At 42.6% G+C, this 23,174-nt stretch overlaps 1 protein-coding gene across 2 annotated transcripts in view; it reads right to left on the bottom strand.

Annotated features, from left to right (window-relative positions):
- Positions 1-23,174, bottom strand: part of MAD1L1 (mitotic arrest deficient 1 like 1) — a 236,932-nt gene that overhangs the window by 198,098 nt on the left and 15,660 nt on the right. For both annotated transcript variants that reach the window (XM_039360495.1, XM_039360496.1), the window contains exon 10: positions 11,228-11,314. In XM_039360495.1, coding sequence (XP_039216429.1) covers positions 11,228-11,314 — 87 coding nt within the window. The remainder of the gene's footprint in view (positions 1-11,227; positions 11,315-23,174) is intronic.

Below are 23,174 nucleotides of genomic sequence, written 5' to 3'. Positions count from 1 at the left end.
CAAACGGTGTGCCTTCTGCCTTCTATTTATCACCATATGCTGCGCTCCTAATTACAGAATAATCCTTTTTTGGAGTCCAGGACCCCAATGCAGGTCAACAATATCGCTCTGCCTGTTTTATGCACTCTCACCTTTACAGTATCTGTCGCCTTCAGCTTTTCATCAATGGCAATTTATTTATCTGACTTTTTTAGCCTTTATTACAGTTTATAAAAAAAAAAAAACCAAGGTGGAAAATATACCTAAAGACACCTTCCTCTTCCTATTTTTCCCACAACAGCCCTGTGAGGTGGGTGGGGCTGAGAGAGAGGGACTGGTCACCCAGCCGGCTTTTGTGCCCAAGGCAGGACTAGAACTCGCCATCTCCTGGTGATTGGCTCAAAGTCACCCAGCCGGCTTTCATGCATAAGGCAGGACTAGAACTCACCGTTTCCTGGTTCCTAGCCAAACACCTTAAACACTACACCTGGGCAGCTCTTCACTCTCCAGGTGATAACTCCTATCCCTGGAGCATAGCTGTGAGGTCAATCGGTCTCATTTATCAAGAGAATTTTTTTTAAAAAAAATAAAATCAACGAAGAGCCAAAAAAAACTCAGTCGTGTTAAACCACATCCTTTAAAAAAAAAAAAAACCCGTGATCTGAAATCCGGCCTACAATAGCTAATTCCAGAGGCGTCTTTAGAAATTATTAGCCCTGTATGCTGCCTATCCTCTTAAAAAGTTCACGAGGGTCTACAGGGGACGGCGATTCAAATGAACAATGAAATATGACGCGGCGCAGCCTGATCTTTTAAAAACCGATTTTTGCAGCCAAAGGCCCCCGAGAGAGAGAGGAAGGCGTCTGGACTGAAATGGCAGCCGAGATTGCAATTCCAATGGCTCGGCCATCAAGCTCTCCCTTCTTACACCCGGGCGGGATGCTCCTCTTACCATGTTTTTATCATAAATCTTTCCAGCTTCGCCCTCTCCGTCCTATCCTTATGTAAATCTTAAGCGTGAGTTCTAAAAATTCCTGCTGCTCTCCATAAAAGGATATTTATCTCCTCAGAAGATGCCGGAACAAGGCAGCGTTTCATGGAGGCTCCTTGATGTACTAAACCATATTTATATAGACTTTATTTATTCGTTCCTTTATTATTTTCACAAATAACTCAAGGCAGCAATTGCATTCAACGTAGCTTCCTCCTCCTATTTTCCCCACAACAACCCTGTGGGGTGGGCTGGACTGGGAGAGAGAAAGGCACTGGCCCAAAGTCACCCACCAGCCGGCTTCCATGCCTAAGGCGGGACTAGAACTCACCGTCTCCTGGTGACTGGCTCAAAGTCACCCAGCCAGCTTTCATGCTTAAGGTGTCTTGAAATCACATGCCCGCCTTGCTTAGAAATTCAAATTTGACATTTTGGATGTAACAGGTGGAAAACCACATGGTCACTTGGGATCTCCCCAACCAAAGATGGCAGAACTTCACTTGATCTTGTCCAGGGAAAAGGAGCTGTTAGACCCAGTTCCTCCTTCAACCCATCTCCCTGCTGTTTTAAAAGCATCTTCCTTCCTCCCTTCCTTCCTTCTTTTTGCTTCCTTTCTCCTTCCTTCCTCCCTTCTTTCTCCTTCCTTCCTTTCCTTCTTTCTCCTTCCTTCCTTCCATCCATCCACCCTTCTTTCTCTTTCCTTCCTTTCCTTCTTTCCTCCCTTCCCTCTCATTTCCATCTCCATCCATCCTTCCTTCCTTCCCTCCCTCCCTCTCCCTTTCTTTCTTTCTTTCTTTCTTTCTTTCTTTCTTTCTTTCTTTCTTTCTTTCTTTCTTTCTTTTCTCCTCAACTAAAGATGAGAGATGGTCCAATGTTCCGAGGTTGTCAGCATTTCCCATGTTTGTTTCTCCAGGCTAACAAGGTTCCATTCTCTGCATCCTTTTACCAATTTCTTTCATCTTCGCAACCGCTGATGTGTTTACAGGTTGATCCTTCAAGAGGTAGAAAAAGCGGCCACCTTGGATGACTTGTGAGCCCCAGTCTGCAGTTCTGCAATGGACAGGCGCTTGTGTCTCTCCGCGTTTTATGATCAGCTATATTAAAATGAGTTAAATGTAATAGTTTGTTCCCCTGACTACTAAAAATATAAGAGGGCAATCAAGTTAGCAGAACATAAAAATAAGTTAGGTCCTAAATATTCCCTTGCCTTTTTTCCTGTGTCATATACAATAAGCCAGATAGACTGCAGAATAAAAGAAAATCTGGGACAATTTAAAGGGAAAAATATAACTATGATGGTTCCTATATGGTGCATTTCAAGAGGCTGGAAACAACACCTTACTCCATGGGGGGGGGAGGAGGAGGAGGAGGAGGAGGAGAAGAAGAAGAAGAAGAAGAAGAAGAAGAAGAAGAAGAAGAAGAAGAAGAAGAAGAAGAAGAAGAAGAAGAAGAAGAAGAAGAAGAAGAAGAAGAAGAAGAAGAAGAAGAAGAAGAAGAAGAAGAAGAAGAAGAAGAAGAAGTACAACAACAACAACAACAACAACTCTCCTTTGGAGGTGTCTATCCCTAATAATTCTAATTTTCTGGAATTCTTAACCCTGCCTAGATAAGCAGTCAGCATCAAACATTAATAATGGAAAGAGGGAAAGGTTGAAAAACTATTAGAAGCATTTCATTCTTTCTCTCTGCAAGGTTGTGAAAGCTGCAGACCAAACAGCCCAAAACTTTCAAAGAAAACAAATCAGTGCTTGCTCAAAACAACCACACACACACACAAAATAATCTAAGGACGGGTCCAGCTCAGAAGGAGAACGACTGCAAAAATCACACCTTTTCCCATTAGGCACCATGTGCAACCGCAACATACAATTTTCACAGGTGTCAAAAGAATGACATGGCATCTCCGCTCCAAGCCTGTTTACCCTTGAATGTGCTGGACAAAGAAGATGACGGTCGCAAATGTGTTACCTTGCAGTGACACCGCAGAGCTAACATTTTCAGCCGATCCCCGAGCATCAAGCGAAGGGCCAAGAAAATCCTGACCAACAAACACAGAGCTGTCCCAGAGAAGGATGTCAGATCCATCCAATGCGTTTCTTAATTCTATGTACGAACCTCAATGTGCCCCCCCCCTTTTTGTCATTTTAACCGGAATTCTCATTCCAAGTTGCCATTCCAACTTGTACGTGTGCCCAGAGGTCACTGGCCCTAATGCTTGCATGGGTATATGAAGGCAGGACAAGAAGCAATAGGTGGAAACTAAGCAAGGAGAGAAACAACCTACAACTAAGGAGAAACTTCCTGACAGTTAGAACAATTAACCAGTGGAACAACCTGCCTCCAGAAGAGGTGAATGCTCCAACACAGGAAGTTTTTAAGAAGAGACTAGATGGCCATTTGCCTAGACAGCCATTTGTCTGGTATAGGGTTTCCTGCCTGAGCAGAGGGTTGGACTAGATGATCTCCAAGATACCTTCCAACTTTTTTTATTTTTTATTTTATTATTATTATTATTATTATTATTATTATTATTATTATTATTATTATTGATCATCGCACAGTCAGCCAGATGTTCAGACTGGATTTGGCATTTTGTCTACCTATCGAGTCCTTACCCAGGACCTGGGATAGGCAGATGTGGATGTTTGATGGTATTACAGATATCGTCGCAGGATGGAAGCAGTTCCTAGTAAGCCTGCAATTTTGCAATTGACTAATAGCGGAATTGCTCCTTGCTTGCTTTGCCACAGTCTTTCTATTTCTATTTGTAGGTCTTTGTATTTTGTTATCTTCTCCAGTTCTTTCTCGTCTATTCTGCTGTCTCCAGGCACTGCCACGTCCACTATCCAGACTTTTTTGTCTTTCTTATCGACAATTGTTAAGCCTAGGGTGTTATGTTGCAGGTGCTTGTCTGTTTGAATTCATCATCATCATCATCATCATCATCATCATCATCATCATCATCATCATCATCTGCGTTCCTATTCAGGTTATGCTAAAAAAAAAAAAAAAAAGGCATGGATAGGCCAATCCCAAGTAGGACCTGTCAAGAGGAACAGCCATAAAACACCGCAGACGTAGCCTGGGCGAGGAAAAGGAACAAGGGGCTCATCTCCAGGGCCGAGAGAGATGAGCCCAGCATGGAATCAGGAATGGGGAACAACGCGCTCCCACATCATTCCCCGGGCATCAAAATAGCAAGTGCAATCTTCGCGCTCCGCCCAAAATAAACCCCCCAGGCCGCCACCGAGAGCAAGCTATTTACTCCGTGGCATCTAATGAAGCTCCTAAATCTCCTTATCGAGTGCCAGATGCCCACAGCTAACCAGAGAGAGAGCTCAGCAGATGCTTCCGATCTGCTTGGCATCAAGCCGGGGGAAGTTTGAAAAGCTGGGCAGAAAATTTGCTTGGAGGGCTCCCCAGGAAGTGGTGTTTTGTTTTGTTTCCCCCCCCCGTCCATTTCCCCCCCCCTTCCCCAAGACTGCTGTACTGCCGCAAAGTTCTTCTCCAGCTTTTTAACTTTCCTCTCTTTCATACGTAAGGTTTTTTTAATTTTATTGGCTCCAGGATTTATAATCTCGGCGCTGGGCGTCTCTGGCAGCCAGGATGCTCAAAATGATGTTGTTATTTTCACCAGGATGGGTTGAAGAAAGAAGGGAGAACAGAGGCAAGGCTACAAGCTCCATCTTCTGTCCGGGAGACAATCCTGCAAGCCGAATATATATATATATTCCCCAGTGCACCTGCTGCTTTTTCTGTTTCCCTTGCATTTATTCCAAAGGCAGGAAATCCACTCCTTTAAAGAAATGGTTTTTTGCTCAGAGAATAGCTCTGCCACCTGACAGGTTTTCTGCATACGCAAGGAAGAATTAATCTAAAACTGAAGTGCAACAGACCCAGCTTGACTTTGAAAAGGCTAGATTAAGCAAAAAAAGGAGAAAAAAAAGTGAGTGGGGGGGGGAAAGGGAGGAGGATGCAGTTAAGGCAGCAAAAAATTAACATTTCCCCACAATGCGAAGTTTTGTCAGGCAGCCACTTCGCTTGACACATGTTCATATCTGTCAGCATTTACATGATAAGTCCCAATTTTCCACCATTGTTGATCAAACCAAACGAAATTTGGAATGCAAACTTTTCAGGCCCAGATGCTGAAATGAATTATGCACATTCGTCGTTTACGTTTCGGAGTGGCAAAAAAGCTTTTTTTTTTTTTTTGAGTTTTGTCACTTACAACAATTTTGAGTATTTTGCTAGGCGCAGCTAAACAAAATTTCTTTCTAAGGAAACTGCATGAGATCACTCATCCTTTACGAGAAGTAAAGGGTGAGTTTGGGATGGAAGGGTGGAGGATGGACGGATGGAAGATGGAGGGAGAGATGGAAGGATGGATGGATGGATGGATGGATGGATAATGGAAGAAGAGATAGGATGATGGAGCATGATGGATGGATGGATGGATATGATAGGCTGGAGAGATAGGATGGATTGATGGATGTATGATGGAGAGATGGAGGGAGGGAGGGATAGGCGAATGGATAGAGATGGCAGGATGAAGGGATGGAGCATGGAGGGACGGAAGGATGATGGAGGGAGGGAGGGAAAAATTCTATCCTTGCTTGATTCAGGAAGTCCACATTCAGACTTAATATATTGGGATCTAGTAGAGACAGAAAGAATCCTTAACGCACAGTAATCCTGAACGCTCATTAGGCAAAATGTGTCTCAAGAAGCCATAACACAAGGGACACTCCTGGGCCCAGGGGGGGGGGGCACCGCTGTGGCTGGTTCTCCTGGGGACAGGCTAGCTGTGAAGTGTCTTCATCTCCGCTGCCTCTGAGCACACCTGTCCAAAGGACGGTTCCCATCACCAGGTAACTACCAGGCAGGAAGGTCTTCAATAGGTCCTTTTGGAGAGGAAAGACCTAACAGCTGAGTAGCGGGGAAAAGCCACCCCGGATGGCTTTTCAGACAATTCATCATACATTTTATAACCTGCTCTTGAAATAGACGGGAAGCTTCTTCAGGGTTAACCCTTCCACTAAGTGACCCCTGGCTTTAGCAACGGAATTGCCATCCCAATTATAGTCACTAAGTGAGGACTATCTGTAAAAGGCATCCTCTGCTGTGCCCAGCACAGACCATTTATATTTAGGCTAATGTTTATATCACCACCTGAGAGTTAATAGTCATTAATCTAATTGTAATAAGTGGCTATTAGCTGTGGCAAGCCAGGCAATGAAAGAGGGTAAGAAATAACATGTAAAGAAAGCAGGGAGAGAATTGGGGCCCTGCTCCTTGAAAGTCAAGAGGGTGGACCCTCGGCCTGGAATCGGAAGGGACTCGCGGCAGACGGGGAAGCAAAAAGCTTTGCCGTCCAGCTGTGCCAAAATAGCTCAGAGCCCCATCATTACGCTGCTGGCTGGCTTTCCACGCAACGCCAGCCAGACAGGCGAGCTCAGATGCTTGTGTCTAAACAGAGCCAAATAAAGGACAAGAGGATAGCATCTGACAGAAAAAAAAGAAAGGAAAAAAGGGGGAGAGGGGGGAGGGAGGGAGGAAGAAGGAAGGAAGGAAAGCATGAAAGAGGGAGGGAGGGAGGGAGGGAGGAAGGAAAGAAGGAAGGAAGGAAAGAAAGAAAGTATTCACCCACTTTCTCAGAGCAAAAGATAGATAAACTGGAACAAACTAGGGATGGGACATCTATCATCAATCTTTGTTTGGGGCTACGGTGATTTTCCAAAGACGGGGAAAAGAAGATGCCAAATAAGTATCTTTTTTTTTTTTTAATCATGACAGCCTTCCATCAAGTAACAGCCCAAGTGACACTGACTCTTCCACTACCTGTTGTGAAATGGGCACCTGTCAGCCTTACCAGGTAGAGCAGACAAGATCCACCAGACAAGCTAATTCTACTTTATTCTTAAAGCTACGATCACAGCATTTTGTACATCGGAATGTACAATTCCCATCAGTCCTTTGATCCAGGAAGCCATGATGTTCCAAAACTCAGCACTGGCCAGGTTCACCCTCTATACTACACCACAAACCAGGATTCTAAACTGTGTCTGAATTCACACCAATCCGACTTGGAGCGAGATGTAAAAACCTTGGATGTTTCCTATCGGAGCCCTGCAGAGCAAAGATTAATTGGTTCTTTTGGAAAACAAGCAGCTCACAACGAGGCAGCACAACAAGCCCATTAGACGTGTCCTACGCCAGACAGGGTGGTGGTTAAACATTGTTATAGTAACACAACTCTTAGATAAATGAGGATAAGGAGATACCAAACTCTGAAATGGAAACTGTTCCAGGAAAGAAATGAATATGGTTAATTAAACCCTTTTCTCCTGTAATTGCTCCAAGTCCCAGCATCAGATGGATTAGCAACACTCAGCTGTCCCCAACAGATTTTTGCTGCCGATCTTGCTGTGTGTGTAACACAAACTCAAACAAAAGCAGGAAGGCCACTCTACTGCTCATGTTGTCAGGGAGGAGGGAGGGAGGGAGGAGGGAGGAAGGAAGGACTGAGAGAGATGAGGGAGGGAGACCAAGTGAGGGGGCTGCCAGATGATGACGATGATGATAGTAATAGTAATAATAGTAATAATAATAGTAATAATAGTAATAGTAGTAGTAGTGATAGTGATAGTGGTGATAATAATAATAATAATAATAATAATAATAATAATAATAATAATAATAATAATAAAACAAGGAAAAATAGTGAAAACTGAAGGAATCAAGATGCCCCACGAAAATAACATTAAGAGTCTGGATGAGGAAGAATACTACAAATACTTGGGTATCCTTCAATCTGACAACATCAAGCACACTGAAGTCAAGAAAAAGATTAGAGGTGAATACATCAAGAGAGTGAAGAAGATCTTAAAATCCAAACTCAATGGAGGAAATACCATAAAGGCAATCAACACCTGGGCAATCCCAGTCATTAGGTACACAGCTGGAATAGTGGACTGGACTCAAGCAGAACTAAAAGCAATGGATAGTCAGACCAGAAAAATAATGACAATGAATCATGCCCTTCATCCACACAGTGACATTGATAGACTTTATCTACCAAGGCAAATAGGTGGGCGTGGAATGCTACAAGTACATCAGATGGTTGAAGAAGAAAAAATGGCTTTGGAAGAATATCTGAAGAACAATGATGAAGATGCACTGAAATTAGTCTATCAGGAAGGCTTACTAACTACTGGAGAGACCAAACTGGCCTACAAGAAAGACCAAATGAAGAACAGAATAGAGGCATGGGAAGACAAAGCACTACATGGCCAATACATGAACAAAATAGCTGGGAAAGCAGATAATAATAAAACCTGGCAATGGCTAAGAGCAGGAAAATTGAAGAAAGAGACCGAGGGACTAATTCTGTCTGCACAAGACCAAGCCTTAAGGACAAATGCATACAAAGTCAAAATTGAGAAGACAGCAACAGACAGTAAGTGCCGCCTATGCAAAGAAGCTGAAGAAACATTGGACCACTTGGTAAGCTGTTGCAAGAAGATTGCACAGACTGATTACAAGCAGCGGCATGACAAAGTAGCAACAATGGTGCATTGGAAGATCTGCAAAAAATATCATTTGCCTATAAGCAAAAACTGGTGGGATCATAAAATAGAGAAAGTCATAGAAAATGATCAAATTAAACTGCTCTGGACTTCAGAATTCAAACAGACAAGCACCTGCAACATAACACCCCAGACTTAACAATTGTCGATAAGAAAGACAAAAAAGTCTGGATAGTGGACGTGGCAGTGCCTGGAGATAGCAGAATAGAAGAGAAAGAACTGGAGAAGATAACAAAATACAAAGACCTACAAATAATAGAAAGACTGTGGCAAAAGCAAGCAAGGGTAGTACCAATAGTCATAGGCTCCTTAGGTCAATCCCAAAACAACTGGAGCACCACTTGAACACCATTGGCATCGACAAATTCGCTATTAGTCAATTGCAAAAGGCGGCCTTATTAGGAACTGCTTCCATCCTGCGACGATATCTGTAATACCATCAAACATCCACATCTGCCTATCCCAGGTCCTGGGTAAGGACTCGATAGGTAGACAAAATGCCAAATCCAGTCTGAACATCTGGCTGACTGTGCGATGATCCATAAATAATAATAATAATAATAGAGTTGGAAGGAACCTTGGAGGTCATCTAGTCCAACCCCCTGCTCAGGCAGGAAACCCTGTGACTTTCGCTTCTCATTCCTGAGGAAGCTTCTTGAATGAGAAGTGAAATGTTTTCGGGGGGGGGGGACCCAAGAAAATCCAGTTGCCTTTTGGAAAAGGACCTTTGGGACAACCAGGACTTTGGATGACTGACATCCATTCATCTTCCGAAGACAAAGCCAAAACAGAGGCCATCCTGGACTTCATAAAAATCAGGCCACGCCTATGGGATGACCATGTAGTCCGGCCACTGACAGCCCAAACCGGTTTTTTTGTAGCATCCTGAAGCCTACATGAAAAAGCCCACCGGGTGAAGTTCTCCTGAAGGACATCTCCCCAAAACAGCAGAGAACATGATATGAAGCTGCTAACACGTCTTCGGAAGAAGTAGAGCAGATCCTCGCAAGTTCATCTAGCTATATCCATTTATGATTGCACACAGTGGACACCATATAATAAAAGAAATGTACGCGCTTCCCACCCGGAGAGTCAAAAGCGAGAGCAGCAATAACCAAGAATTAATTAAGACGATGCTGTTTGCTTGCTGGTGTAAGCGGGCCTGGTTGCCGTCCCGATGGAGCTTCAGTAGTGGGGGTGCTAAACTACATCTTCCCCCCCGGAGTCATAAGCAGTGGAAATATCACTAAATCTACAGAATATCATGGTCAACTCTACTGTTTCTTTCTCTGAGATATAATGTACTTTTAGGACATTATGTTCTCAAGATGCGCCTAAACAACGGATGAAACACAAACCATAGACGGGGGGCGGAAAAAACCACACAGTAAGGCCATCAATGTGCATGGAGGTGAAGATGTTAAAAATTGTATTTTAGAATCACACCTTACAAAAATTAAATAAAACGAATTCTTCCACTGCTGAAACTTAATGGAAATGACGATTGACTGATTGCGTTTGGTATAATGAGCACAACATATTGGGCACTAAATAGCAATAGCAATGGCACTTAAGACTTATATACTGCTTCATAGTGCTTTTACAGCCATCTCTGAGCAGTTTACAGATTCAGCCTCTCGCCTCCAACACTCTGGGTCCTCATTTTGCCACCCTGGGAAGGGTGGAAGGCTGAGTCCAGCAGTTCGATCCAATCAGGATCGAACTGCTGGCGGTGGGCAGAATCGGCCTGCAATGCTACCTTCTAACCACTTGGCCACCACGGCTGAAATAGGTCTCGTCATTTCCAAGTTGTTTCAACATTAAAGGCAGTAAACCTCTTATGATTTTTTTTTTAAAAATGTCCATCAGATTTTTGATGTATCACATAATAAAATTTCCTTTTAAGATGTTCCAGATGCCTTTCTGAGAATTTTGAAATAAAGCCACCATTCAAATGTAGGCATTCAGTTGCCACTTAAAAGGGAATAAAACATTACAGAACTGAGATCTTAATATTTAGAAGCAGAATTGGACAGTGTCTGGGAAGACTTGAAAGTTATAATTTCCAATTGTTCTCTCTCTCTCTCTCTCTCTCTCTCTCTCTCTCTCTCTCTCCCTCCCTCCCTCCCTCCCTTTCTCTTTTTTAATTCATTAATTTATTGGTCCTTTCAAATCAAAACTTTTGCTTAATTGTTCTTCCTTTACCCTTTCCATACATTTAAACTCACTATGTCCAGGATGAATGGGGCAACTGAAAAAAAAGCAGTTTTTTTTTTTACCATCCACCTCATGTTTGAACCCAGGAAAAGACTGATGGGGTCCAGTGGTGGGATTCGACTGGTTCAAACCACTTCGGCAGACCCGGTAGCTAATTTTTGGTTGCCCAGGCCCAGAACGGACATCCGGAAGCGGCATCCACACAGAGAACTGGTTGCTCACCTGTTGGAATCCCACCACTGATGGGGTCCAACCACCTTTTTCCAACTAAAAAAAGCAGAGGTAGGCTATTTCTAGAGCTCAGTGAGGATCTGCTATCAAGAATATTGTCTATCTCACCTACACAGGGAAGCTAATCGGCAGCAGCCACAGCTTGGATGAAAGGAGGTGCGGCTTATTCTGAAAACATCGGAAGCGCAATTAACCCAGTTAGTAATACAAAGTCCTTTACCTGCTGGAGATGGCAGAGTTCTGTTCTTTCAGGATCAGCTCCCGTTGCTGCAGGCCGATTATGTGCCTGGAAAGATCATCGGGACTCCTAAATAATTGGAAGAGGTAAAGAGTTAAAAACAACACCTCTGTCTTCTATCAGAAAGACCCAGATGGCCGTGAGAGGGTTAGGGGGGGCGATATAGGTAAAGCTATAGAATACTTAAACAACTTGGGTTGAGGATGGATGGATGGATGGATGGATGGATGGATGGATGGATGGATGGATGGATGGATAAGGAGGGAGGGAGGGAAGGGAGGCAGGGAGGGAGATAGGTAATGGAGGGAGGGAGAAAGGTAAAGGGGGAGGGAGGAAGGAAGATAAAGGAAGGAGGGAGAGAGGAAAGGAAGCAGGGAGGGAGGGAGGGAGGGAAGGAAGGTAGGTACAGGAGGGAGGGAGGGAGGTGGAAAGAGGGGGAGGGAGGTAGGAAGATAAAGGAGGGAGGGAGGGAAGCAGGGAGGGAAGAGAGGGGTTTCCTAAACAGAGGCACACAGCTTCAAATCTCGGCTTATTTTTCTTTTTCCAAAGAAAAAGCCAGAACGGAAGCCAAACCATGGCAAATTCACTGCTCATTAAGGAGCACCGCTCACTCTGCTTGAGAACTCTGGGGAGGGGGAAGAAATTCTAATTGTTTTAAAACTACTGTAATTGCCTCCCATCAGATAGGAAGAGACGGAACTGCCTTATCAAATGCCAGCCATAGCTGCTATAAACATGCTTCAAGGATGCCCCTTTTGTTAAGCGGAGGCACAATCTCCTCTCGGTGGGCTAGACAAAGCCTCCCACTTAATATCAGTCATGTCAGCTATTGATATCTGATGTTCCCACGAAGAAATAAGTGGAGAGACGTCAGCCTCGGCTGATGATTTGATATTAGATTTGAAATATGCAGGTTGTAAACAACCACTTGTGAGAATCCCCCGCAGGCAAAGAACCAGACAGAGAATTAAAAGGTAATAGATTTTTTTTTGCCCCTGCACATCAGGAACCTATAGCATCGCTGGAAAGGTAAATGAACGTTAACCTGGCTAAAGATTTGAACCGAGGAGCAAAAGACCACAGCGGTTCCCCTAGGCTTCTGAAACTCAGTCAGACCCAAATTACCCTTGCCTTTCACCACTGCAAATGGGGTGACTCACACTTGGAGCCCCGGAGCATATTTTAATACCCTGTGCAGCACCGCCCTCTGTTGAACTGAAGGCTGCAAAGGATTCTGTGCCATTGACGAATATTCTGTGGGGGAGTGCACTGATGGTGGCTGGAAGCGCAGCAGGAGAGGGGGGTCTACGGCAACTCGCCACAGTCAACCCGCCACAGCCAGCTCCCCACGGCTAACTGCCCACAGACAACTTGCCACCGCCAACTCACTGCCAGACGACTCGCCCTGGAACAAAAGTTACACTCATATTGAGGAAACAGCGGATTAGAATCATTCAAGGAAGGATGCCAAAGGAGAGACAAAATGAAATGGGAATGACAAAAATTAAAAAAATTTTAAATAATTAACTTGAATTGTCCCGCAGCAAGTTGTCCCATGGCGACTTGGCCATGAAGAGTTGGCCATGGAGAATTGGCCTTGGAGAGTTGGCCATGGAGAATTGGCTTTGGAGAGTTGGCCACGGTGACTTGGCCATGGAGAGTGGGCCACTGAGAGTTGGTCGTGGCAAATTGGCCATGGAGAATTGGCCAGGAAGAGTTGGTTGTGGTGAGTTGCCCCATTCCAGCAGGAGGGAACTATATTAAAAAAAGTTTCATGGCACTAGAGAGAAGCTGTTTTGCACAAGTTGACTCTGTAAACCACTGTAAATCACTATGAAGCGGTTTATAAGTCTCAGTGCTATCGCTATTTCTTTCTCTCCTGAGCTGATAGGAGCCAATTAACATTGGATGTGGATGCTCCGAACCTTTATCCATTTTACCCGCGGGCCTTTCTTTTACAAGATGAATCAGGGTAATCAATTTTTGACCATGGTTATGGACCTAGACATTAGAAACATAAAATGGAAACGTGTATGACTAACAGATGGAACCTAATAGAAATCGCTTAATTTTAGAGAGGATTATAAAAAAAAGAAGGTTAGAGAGATTTAATTGCCTGCATCTAATTCTCTTCCTTCAATTCAAGGGTCAGCTGTAGTTGAATTCAAGCCCATCTAATTAAAATTAGCCAAAGGCTCACCAGGAACAGAAGGACAAGCTAATATAGCATATTTCCTACAGAAGGAAAAAAGACGTTTAAGATGACTTGTTCAGTAAAACAGACAGACATGCGTGCAGAGGTTTTGAAAGGACAGGCCACCAAAATGAGAACATGAAAGTTTGTACCCAGCATTGTAAATATCATATAGTTTGTCTGATTTGGCTTCGTGTACAGTGTACAGAAAACACAGCCGAGTTTGGTTTGCTGCATAAATCACGTTAAACAAGCATGGTTTGGCAGGATATGCAACTGAGGCTATAAATATGAAAAGGGACAGAGATCACAGGAGAAGACAAATTTGGTTTTATTTATACCGTTTGAGCTTCTACATTAGGGCTGAAATTTCTGGAGGTCAACCTTTTAAGGTTATTCCAAAGTGGACCTTCTAAAGAGATTTTGCTTCTGGGGCTTTAGATTAAAAATCAAGGAATGTGGCGTTTAATATGCCACAAATGCATAACGCAAGATCAAAAATGATTCATGTATAAATACGAGGGTCAGTAAATTCTGCTGTTTCCCTGCTTTGACTGAGCCAATGAATCACAGGCACAGAAAGCATTTTTCTACATCCATAATAATGCTCCTGACAAAGCTTCTTCCTCCTCATTATGGGGACAACCAACATTTAGATTACAGAGGGAAAAGATTAGATCTGTATGTTCACATTAGCCCATCATTAGTTTAAGGCAGGAAAATACATAAATCATTCCTAAGCAAAGCTCTCAACACGCCTTTGGAGTATGGATAATTTCAAGTGGTGTAATTTAAAAATGATTCTGAAATTTTAAAAACACTCTAAGTGACATGTTCACAAGCAGCCCTTAACTACCATTTCACTTTTGGTCTGGAATACATCTTCCAAAATTGGTATACAAAGTGAAAGCTGTAAAACTTGGCTCAGATTTCACTTTGGAGTCATTTAGAGGGCTACATCCCAAGGTTCAATCTCTACCTCCTAGGCGAGACTGCTACTGTTAAGCCTATCTGCAAGCCTATTGTAAGATTTACTCTTCACTTACCATTAAGCGTATTTGCAAGCCTATTGTAAGATTTACTCAGGAGTCCCAATTCACACAAAACGTTCAGCCGTGCTTTTTTTCAGAATAAGGTGCAAATGCACCCGCTGGTCGTATGTTCAATGAACGTAGTTAAAAACCAGGGTCCCTCGCATGGAGCATCCATGAAAACTAATGGGACCATTGTGTTATATGTAGATAACGCCATGTAGCAATAAAGAAATGACGTTTATATAAAAAAATAAACCCAGTAGAGAATAAATAGCTTTTTGTAGGTTTAAGGAAATCATTGGAGTTGACCTAAAATACTGTGTACATAGTAATAAGAGTCTAAAATAGTCTCTTCTGGGCAGCTCTCTACATTTCAAACTAAAGCAGTGGTTGGGAGGAGGGTTAACACCAAGCAGTAAACCATCAAGGAATTAACAACTCACTAAGTCACAGCCTAATCAAGGATCACCAAGAACATCCCCACCGACTCTGACAGGGGAAGTGAATGGTATATAAATAAAGAGCAAAGCCCACTCCCTTCTAACATGGATGAAGGTCATGAAACGTCTGCAAGAAAACAGTCATGCTCAGAGACCCCACAGCCGCCACTCTCCTCCTCTCAAACAAATCTTATTCCTTACTTGCACTGATGATGTTACCTAGTTTGGGTCATGAAATGTCTGCAAGAAAGCAATCATGTTCAGAGAACACCAAAGACCCCATAGCCACCCTCCTTCTCCCCCTCTCCCTCCTCCTCTTCTCTGCAGACCCCACTGCCTTCCAGGACTGATGACGTTACCTAGCTGGGTCATGAAATGTCTGCAAGAAAACAACCAAGCTCAGAGAGCAACCTCCCCCAGCTTCACACCCCGTGTGAGATTACACTCGGCAGCTACGTACTCGTGATTTTGTTTCAGAAACAATCCTCATTAGAAGTTGGAAGAGATGTTACAACTGATTAAGGGATGGCCCCAAAATTCAGTCAGTCACGTGATGAAGTATGATGGTGAGGGAGAGGAGGAAAGAAGCTGTCACTTGAGAGACAAGATTGATTCCAATTAATCCCGTACAAAGACAGATTGCAGGAGGTGAAGAAATAAAGAGTTTCTACTTTTAATAGTGACAATTATATCTATATACAAGCTCAATTTGTCTGTATCTTAGCCAGAGGGATGCATCACAACTGCCTGGCTGTTGTGCGACTCCTCCAGAACCAAGGGGTGAACAGTAGATACGCTGACCTAGGGCAATTTTATCCTGCTTCTCCCCCCCCCCCGTTCTTCTTTTTTTTTTTTACAAGTCCTGTTAGACACATTTCTGGGCTCTGCTACAGAAAATAATGATTCATTCATAAATAATGAATGGGAGAAGGCAAAGCCCAGCCACATGTTAGATGCTTAGGAAAAAGGATAAGATGAATTTATCTCTTCTCTGCGAGAGAACACTCTAGACATCCCGGGTGCACAAAACAGGCCCACCCAAACCAACTGGTTGTGTTTGTCTGTCGGCTTGAGGAAGCTTCACGGACGGTTGATCACGCAATTAAGAAAAATCAACCCTCTCAGACAATACGAGCGCCTTAAATTGGAGCATTTTCAGGGAACGTAAAGGGAGATTATCAGGAATAAACCACTAGTGGAGGTCATTTGCATCCACTTGCCTTCCCTTAGAATAGGATTTCTGAACCGTGGCAACTTTTAAGACCCGTGGACTTCAACTCCCAGAATTCCCCCAGCCAGCATGGAATTCTGGGAGTTGAAGTCCACAACGGCACTGAAAAAAGTGACTTAAAACTGGTCTTCGTACTTACAACCATCACAGCACCCCCACCATCCTGTGATCAAAATTGGAGTGTTTTACAGCCGGACTGTATTTACAACGGTTGCAGGATCCCAGAGTCGTTGGATACGAGACGGGCGGCAAATACATTTTATAAATAAAATAAAATAAATCTCGGGAGTCCCATGATCAGCACTGGCAACTTTCACAGCCGGCTTCCGACGAGCAGAGTCAACGGATGAAGTTGAATTTGCTTAACGGCTGCAGTGATTCGTTTAAAGATAGTGGCAAATAGGGTTGTAAACTTCGCAACTGTCTTGTTTAGCAACGGAAATTCTGGTTCCCGACAGTGGCCTTAAGCTAGTAAACCCGTTCTTGGCGCATTTTTTTGTAACCTGCCTTTGGCAAACAGGCAGGCAACCTGCTGGGTCTATCAAAACATTTCTGCTTGTTAAAATAGAACGTTTTCCCCAAGAGAGCCCTGCTTTCCTCAGTTATAACTGTACCTATCAAAGTCATAATTAAGGGGCTATTCTTGGCCTAGGAAGCCAAGACCTTGACTCTGGGTAGTACACTCAAAAAAACGACTTCTGGATTGTTCAGCCACGCCATCAGCAGCCATGGACGGGTGTGTGCATGCACAAGCATAGCAACTAGTGATTTAGAGACCCAGGAAAACACACCCGATGTCAGTGTCTTAACAGCAAAAAAATAAAATAAAAATCACAGTCACAATACCATAAATCTGAATCTAGAATCTCCAAACCGTTATAAATCAGTGGCTGGAATGCAGTTATGCAAAAGGCTGAACTTTTATTTTCACTGGGACCTATAAATTATTTGTGGGATAACAACAGCATTTTAATTTCAAATGCAAATAGGAAAGAGACATAGAAGCTGTAAAAGAAGATTGCACACAGAGAAGGAATGATTTAAAAAAAAAATAGTAACCTAGGTAAGCTTGAAGATTTTTATAAAATCCAGGAGAAATGATAGATAGATAGATAGATAGATAGATAGATAGATAGATAGATAGATAGATAGATAGATAGATAGATAGATAGATAGCATAGACAGGGAGCAGAGATAGACAGATGATAGATAGCAGAGAGAGCAGAGATAGACAACAGACAGATAGACAGACAGACATAGATAGATGATAGATGTTTGATAGCAGAGACAGACAGCAGAAAGAAATAGATAGACAGACAGACAGACAGCAAATTGATAAGATTCATGTGTGTATGTAAGAGAGAGAGGAGAGAGAGAGAGATCAAAATGACAAATTTTGGATGATAGCCGGCTACAGGAATGAATATTACATTATTGTTCAGCGTGATCTCAAATATAAATCATGTTATCTAGTAGAATTTTTTTTAAAAAAATCTAAATATGACATTCCTGCAAACCTTTAAGCATTCTTTTCCTGACTATTTGAAACAGTTAAATCCCCTGTGTCTCTCAGCAGCAATTAGACTAGAGCTGTCTTAAATGGGAAACTCTAAGCTTGTATTAATTAGATAACATTTTAAACTCCCTCTTATTTGTTTTAGCTACAGGGGCCTGGCGATGACATGGCGATATCTTTAACAAGGCTGGCCCTGATGTTTATTTGTTACACCAGTTATAGCTAGTTCAATAAAATGTATAAGACTGTAGAAAACTGCAAACTTGATTTTCATGGTTTACTGACAGATTGTGATGGCAGAATCTGGTCAGGGTTAGGTGAAGCCTCACGAGAGAAGAACAAAAATTGACAGCTTTGGATTAGAGACGTTAAAATATTCCAAAAATATTCCAAGATGGATTCTTTTCTAGATCAAAATCGAGGAAAACCAAAGTGGGGGGAGTCAAAACCTACCCTCATAGTGACTCTTAATACAATCATTTTGCTGAAAAGTTCTTTGAAGCACTTCAAAATGGAACAATTGCCTAGCTTTTTATATAATCTTTGCAAGCCTCGAGATAGCTTTATTTTAGTTTCCTAGGTAACAAACAACATGTTTCCTCCCAAACATCAGCATAACTGAAAGTTGTCTTGCACAAAATCTAAGCACAAGTTTGTCTAGCCCAGTTAGTTAACATAAGCATCTTTAGCAGTTAAGTAAAAATTCCACAAGAAGGCACAGAATGTTACCGTGATTGGTTGATTGATTGACTGATTGTGTGCTATCGACTTAATGTTGACGCTTAACAAACCATAGAGTTTCTCCATGAAGATCTGTCCTTAACCTAGTTTTTTAGGTCTCCCATCACCCCTGAGTCCATCCATCTTGCTACTTTATGGTCACTGACCATTAATGTATGTAGGTAGTGCTCAACTTACGATGGCAATTGAGCCCAACGTTTATGTTGTTAAGTGAGACATTTGCTAAGTGAAGTCTGCCCCATTTTATGACCTTTCCTTACACAGCTGTGAACCACTGCAACTGTTAAGGCAGTAACACGGTTGTGAAGTGAACCTAGCATCCTCATTGACTTTGGTGGTCACAAAAGGGGATCACGTGACCCTGGGACACTATGACCATCATAAATATGAGTCAGTTGCCAAGCATCCGAATTTTGATCACTTGACCGTGGAGATGTTGCAATGGACACACATGTGAAAAACGGTCATCTGTCATTTTTTTCAGTGCCGTTGTAACTTTGAGCGGTCACTAAACAAAGGGTTGTTAAGTCAAGGACTCCCTGTACACTTGAAGGCAGATGATGAACCAGCTCAACGTTCTGTAGCGGATGGTAGGTTAAAAGCTAAGCTTAAAGGCAACACAACAACATACAAGCTGCCTACACACACACACACACACACACACACACACACACACACACACACAGCAGTCTTCCACCTTGATTCTGGCTTTCTCATGAAGCTTTCTGCAAAGAAGCAACTCAGCTGAAGAACTTGGGGGAAAATGAATTTTACGCCTCCCTAGACACATGTAAACAAAATGAAGAAATGTCAGATTTACAGCCATTGCCTGGCTAGCCTCCTCTGTAGCTCAGGGAGGATTAAGAGGAACTTCAAAGCAGCCCCCCATCCAATTAAAACGCTGGGACCACCCCGGGGAGGCAGGAAGCGGCTCCCAATGAGCCAGATGCCCCCTTTGAACTGTTTAGCTGGGGGGGGGGGAAAGATTCCGGAACTTCAAATAAATACAGTCCGTCTCCTGGAAATGAAGTTCTGATCATCTTTAGGATTGAATGCTTGCTTCCCTTTGGCTTCCACTGAAGGATGACACAACGGGGAATGGCTCAGGCCGTTCAGGGGCAGAGAGGGAGACCCTGTGCCCTCAACTTCTTCCACCGAGACACGTGACCCACCCTTCCTTCCTTCCTTCCTTCCTTCCTTCCTTCCTTCCTTCCTTCCTTCCTCTTTTCCTCCCTCCCTCATTTTTTCTCCCCTTCTTCCTCCCTCTCCCCATTCTTCTTTCCTATTCTCCTTTCCCTTCCTTCCTTCTCTCTTCCTTTCACCCTTCCTTCCTCCATCTTCCTTCCTTTTCCTTTCTTCTTTCCTTCTCTTCCTTTCATCCTTCCTTCTCTCCTCCATCCCCTTCCTTCTCTTTCTCTTTTCCTTCCTCCTTCCCTCCTTCCCTTCCTTCCTCCCACCCTTCTTCTCTCTTTTCCTTACTTCCTCCCTCCTTCCCTCCCTCTTCTTCTCCCTTTTCCTTCCTTCCTTCCCTCCCTCCCTCCTCTAGAATATATAGCACACAAACAAGAAACTGACTGGAATACAATTGGAAAGGAAAACAAAACCATGTTTTATACTAAAACAATTATAATTTGATTCTTCACAGGACATTACAGCCTAAACAGATATAAGTAGAATATTATACTTCTTATTACTTATCAAGCACAGTCATGTGTGACATCATCTTATAGGTCAAAAAATGAATTGTTGTAATAAATGTTGGCTGTACTTTATGCTACTATAATTATGTTCATCAATAAGATACAAATTACTCATTGCTTTTTCACAGCAAACATAATTACCCTTTGAAATGAAAAATTCTAAACTCCAGCTCAGATATTTAGGTTCTTCTGCAGGGCAATTACAATTAATGCGCAACCTACATTTCTGAAACGGGAACAAAATATAGCTTTCTCAGGCAGGGTAACCGATTCCTTCTTTCCCAACTTATTTATCATTTTTTTTCAGGCCCAATTTTCACATACGCACAAGAAATGGAAGCCAAGGCAGAACCGTACCGAAGACATCATGAAAGAGAGAAAAGAGAAAAACTGCTTTAGACCTTGCTTGAAGAAATAGGCTGCCTAAAAGAAGCTTGCCACACCTTTCCTGATGTGATTAGTTAAGAGGCTAAATGAGGAATAGCCGGAAAAAAAACATTAATATTTTTCTAAGGTCGTTAGAGTGACATCCTGGTTTGTGCAAAATTGCATTGATGCATTCAAATCTGATATGCAACATGCTTTTCATCCTTTGAGACATGCGTTTCACATTACACATGTTTCATACTAACCACCATTGCAGCATCCCGGGGTCACGTGATCAGGGTTCATGTGCTAGGCAACTGATTCACATTTATGACGGTTGCAGCCTTCTGCGACCTTCTGACAAGCAAAGCCAATGGGGAAGTCAGATTCTAACATAATAACTGCAGTGGTTCAATTTAATGCCTATGGCGAGGAAGGTCGTAAGCAGAGCTGGCATCCTTCAATGCCACTTTTTAGACGAGCTGGCAAAGCCCACTTAAGAAGCGCGTCACGTAGCAACACAAATTTGGGGCTCACTTGTGGTTGTAAATAGGGGACTACTTGCATAGTCTGCCTGCAATAGGCTTAAAAGATCTGGAAGGATGAACAGCGCTCAAGTTTAATCAAAGCCTGTGAAAATTCTATTCAATGCCATTTTAAAAATTAGGCTGGGTCAAGACTTTTTATCTGAAGGGAATATATATTTATTAGAAGTGGAGACGTTACTTGTTTTCTACACCCCATCCACCGGCAATCACATTATGCCCCAAGGAGACAGTGGAGAGGATTTCATTAATAAATTTATTTTCCCTCTCATTTCAATAGCGTGGAAAAAATGTATGCAAATCCATTTGTAATTAGGTTTAAAAATTCCATTTCATGGGATAATCAGACTTCAAAAAACTCAATTTTAGTTTTAATCAGATTTTAACAAGGATATTAACTCCATTCCGTTCATGAGAGAGAGAAATGGCGAATTTAACGCAAATGTATTCAAGCTTAGCCTTAGGAGATAATTAAATAAAATTAATTTGGCAAGAATTGTCTGTAAATGGAAGCATTCCAGATAGCAGAGCGCATTTCTGAAAGAAACAAACGCAGCTCATTTCCATACGAACAGATACAAAGCTTATTGTTCAGACAGGAAAGGGGATCTCAAGTCTTGTGCGAATGGAAAACTATGGGGAGCCCTGAAGAGGTTTTTAAAGGGCACCATCTTCTAGAGGAGAGAAGCTGGCTGGTCTGCCCTCTTTGGATAAGCTTCTTAAAGTCACCCAGGAAACAAGGGTGTGAAATACAAGTGACAAAACCCACACAAAAGGATCTAAAGCTATCCTGCGGAGAAGCCAAGCAACACTTGGAGAAAGGGTAAAAGACACTGGAGGAGAAAGGGAGAAGGTTTTAGTTTCCAAAGCACCAGAAGGCAAGACAAGTAACAATGGATGGAAACTAATCCAGGAGAGAAGCAACCTGGAACTAAGGAGAAAGTTCCTAACAGCAAGGACAATTAACCAGTAGAATAGCTTGACTTCAGAAATTATGGGTGCTTCATCGGTATAGGGTCATCTGGGTTGGACTAGAAAACTTTCAAGGTCCCTTCTAGCAGTAGAGTAGAGTAGAGTAGAATGAACATTATGGATGGGAAAGTAGAGTAGAGTAGAGTAGAGTAGAGTAGAGTAGAGTAGAGTAGAGTAGAGTAGAGTAGAGTAGAGTAGAGTAGAGTAGAATAGAATAGAATAGAATTCTGTATTGGCCGAGTGTGGTTGGACACACAAGGAATTTGTCTCCGGTACATAAGCTCTCAGTGTACATACAAGCAATAGTGATAAATCATGATCATAATCAATATAAAAATACATTCATCATAAATCATAAGAGTGATAGTCATAGGATATTAGCTAAGCAAACAATGTAAATCATACTAGGATACTAAATAAAACAATATAAATAGTAAGATACAAGCAACAAAGTTATAGTCATAAGAAGATATGGATGGATGGATGGATGGACGGACAGACAGACAGACACAGATTCATTCATTCATTCATTTAGAAGATTTATATGTCTGCCCAGTGGTCTTACAAACAATAAACTGGGCCAGACATAAAGTGAGTTTAAATACTCTATTGAAACGAATCCACTATTTGTAAATATTTTTAGGTCCAACAGCAACCTACACTTCCCTTATTAATCTATGAAAGAAAAAAGGACGACTCTGAAAGTTGTTAATGCGAATGTTGGCACGCCTGAAAACCTTCCCGGATAAGCGCGTCTCCTCTTGTGGGGGCCCGCAAACACCGCCCTTCGCTCACGATGCCACTAATTAACTTCGTTCTGCGGTGAATGAAATAAAACATCGCAGCAAAACGCTTCCCATCTCGAATCACTTGAGCTTGGAAATGGAACGCTGAGACATGTTACATCCCTTTTCCCAGGAAATGTTTTTTTATGACTGGTTTGATGGGCACACCAACTGCTGAACAGCAGAGCTGGCATCCTTCTGTGCCAGTTTTGCAACAAGAGTTGGCGAACCACCTCGCCCTCCATCCAAAAGAGGCAATTCTCCAGAAATCACGAGCTTGACAGTGTTTGTCAACAACATGCCTCCCTGTGATCACAAAGGCAAGTGATGCCTAGAAGTTCATCCTGCAGAGTCACCGAGCAGGCTATTTAGCAACAATTACACACCAAGGTAAGATGCAACCTG

The sequence above is a fragment of the Crotalus tigris genome, unplaced genomic scaffold, assembly GCF_016545835.1.
Source record: "Crotalus tigris isolate CLP2741 ecotype Arizona unplaced genomic scaffold, ASM1654583v1 scf7180000019173.45859301935:6455823, whole genome shotgun sequence".
Taxonomy (NCBI): Eukaryota; Metazoa; Chordata; class Lepidosauria; order Squamata; family Viperidae; genus Crotalus; species Crotalus tigris.
The sequence above is the reverse complement of the archived record's forward strand: the minus strand, read 5'-3'. Positions and strand labels throughout refer to the sequence as shown.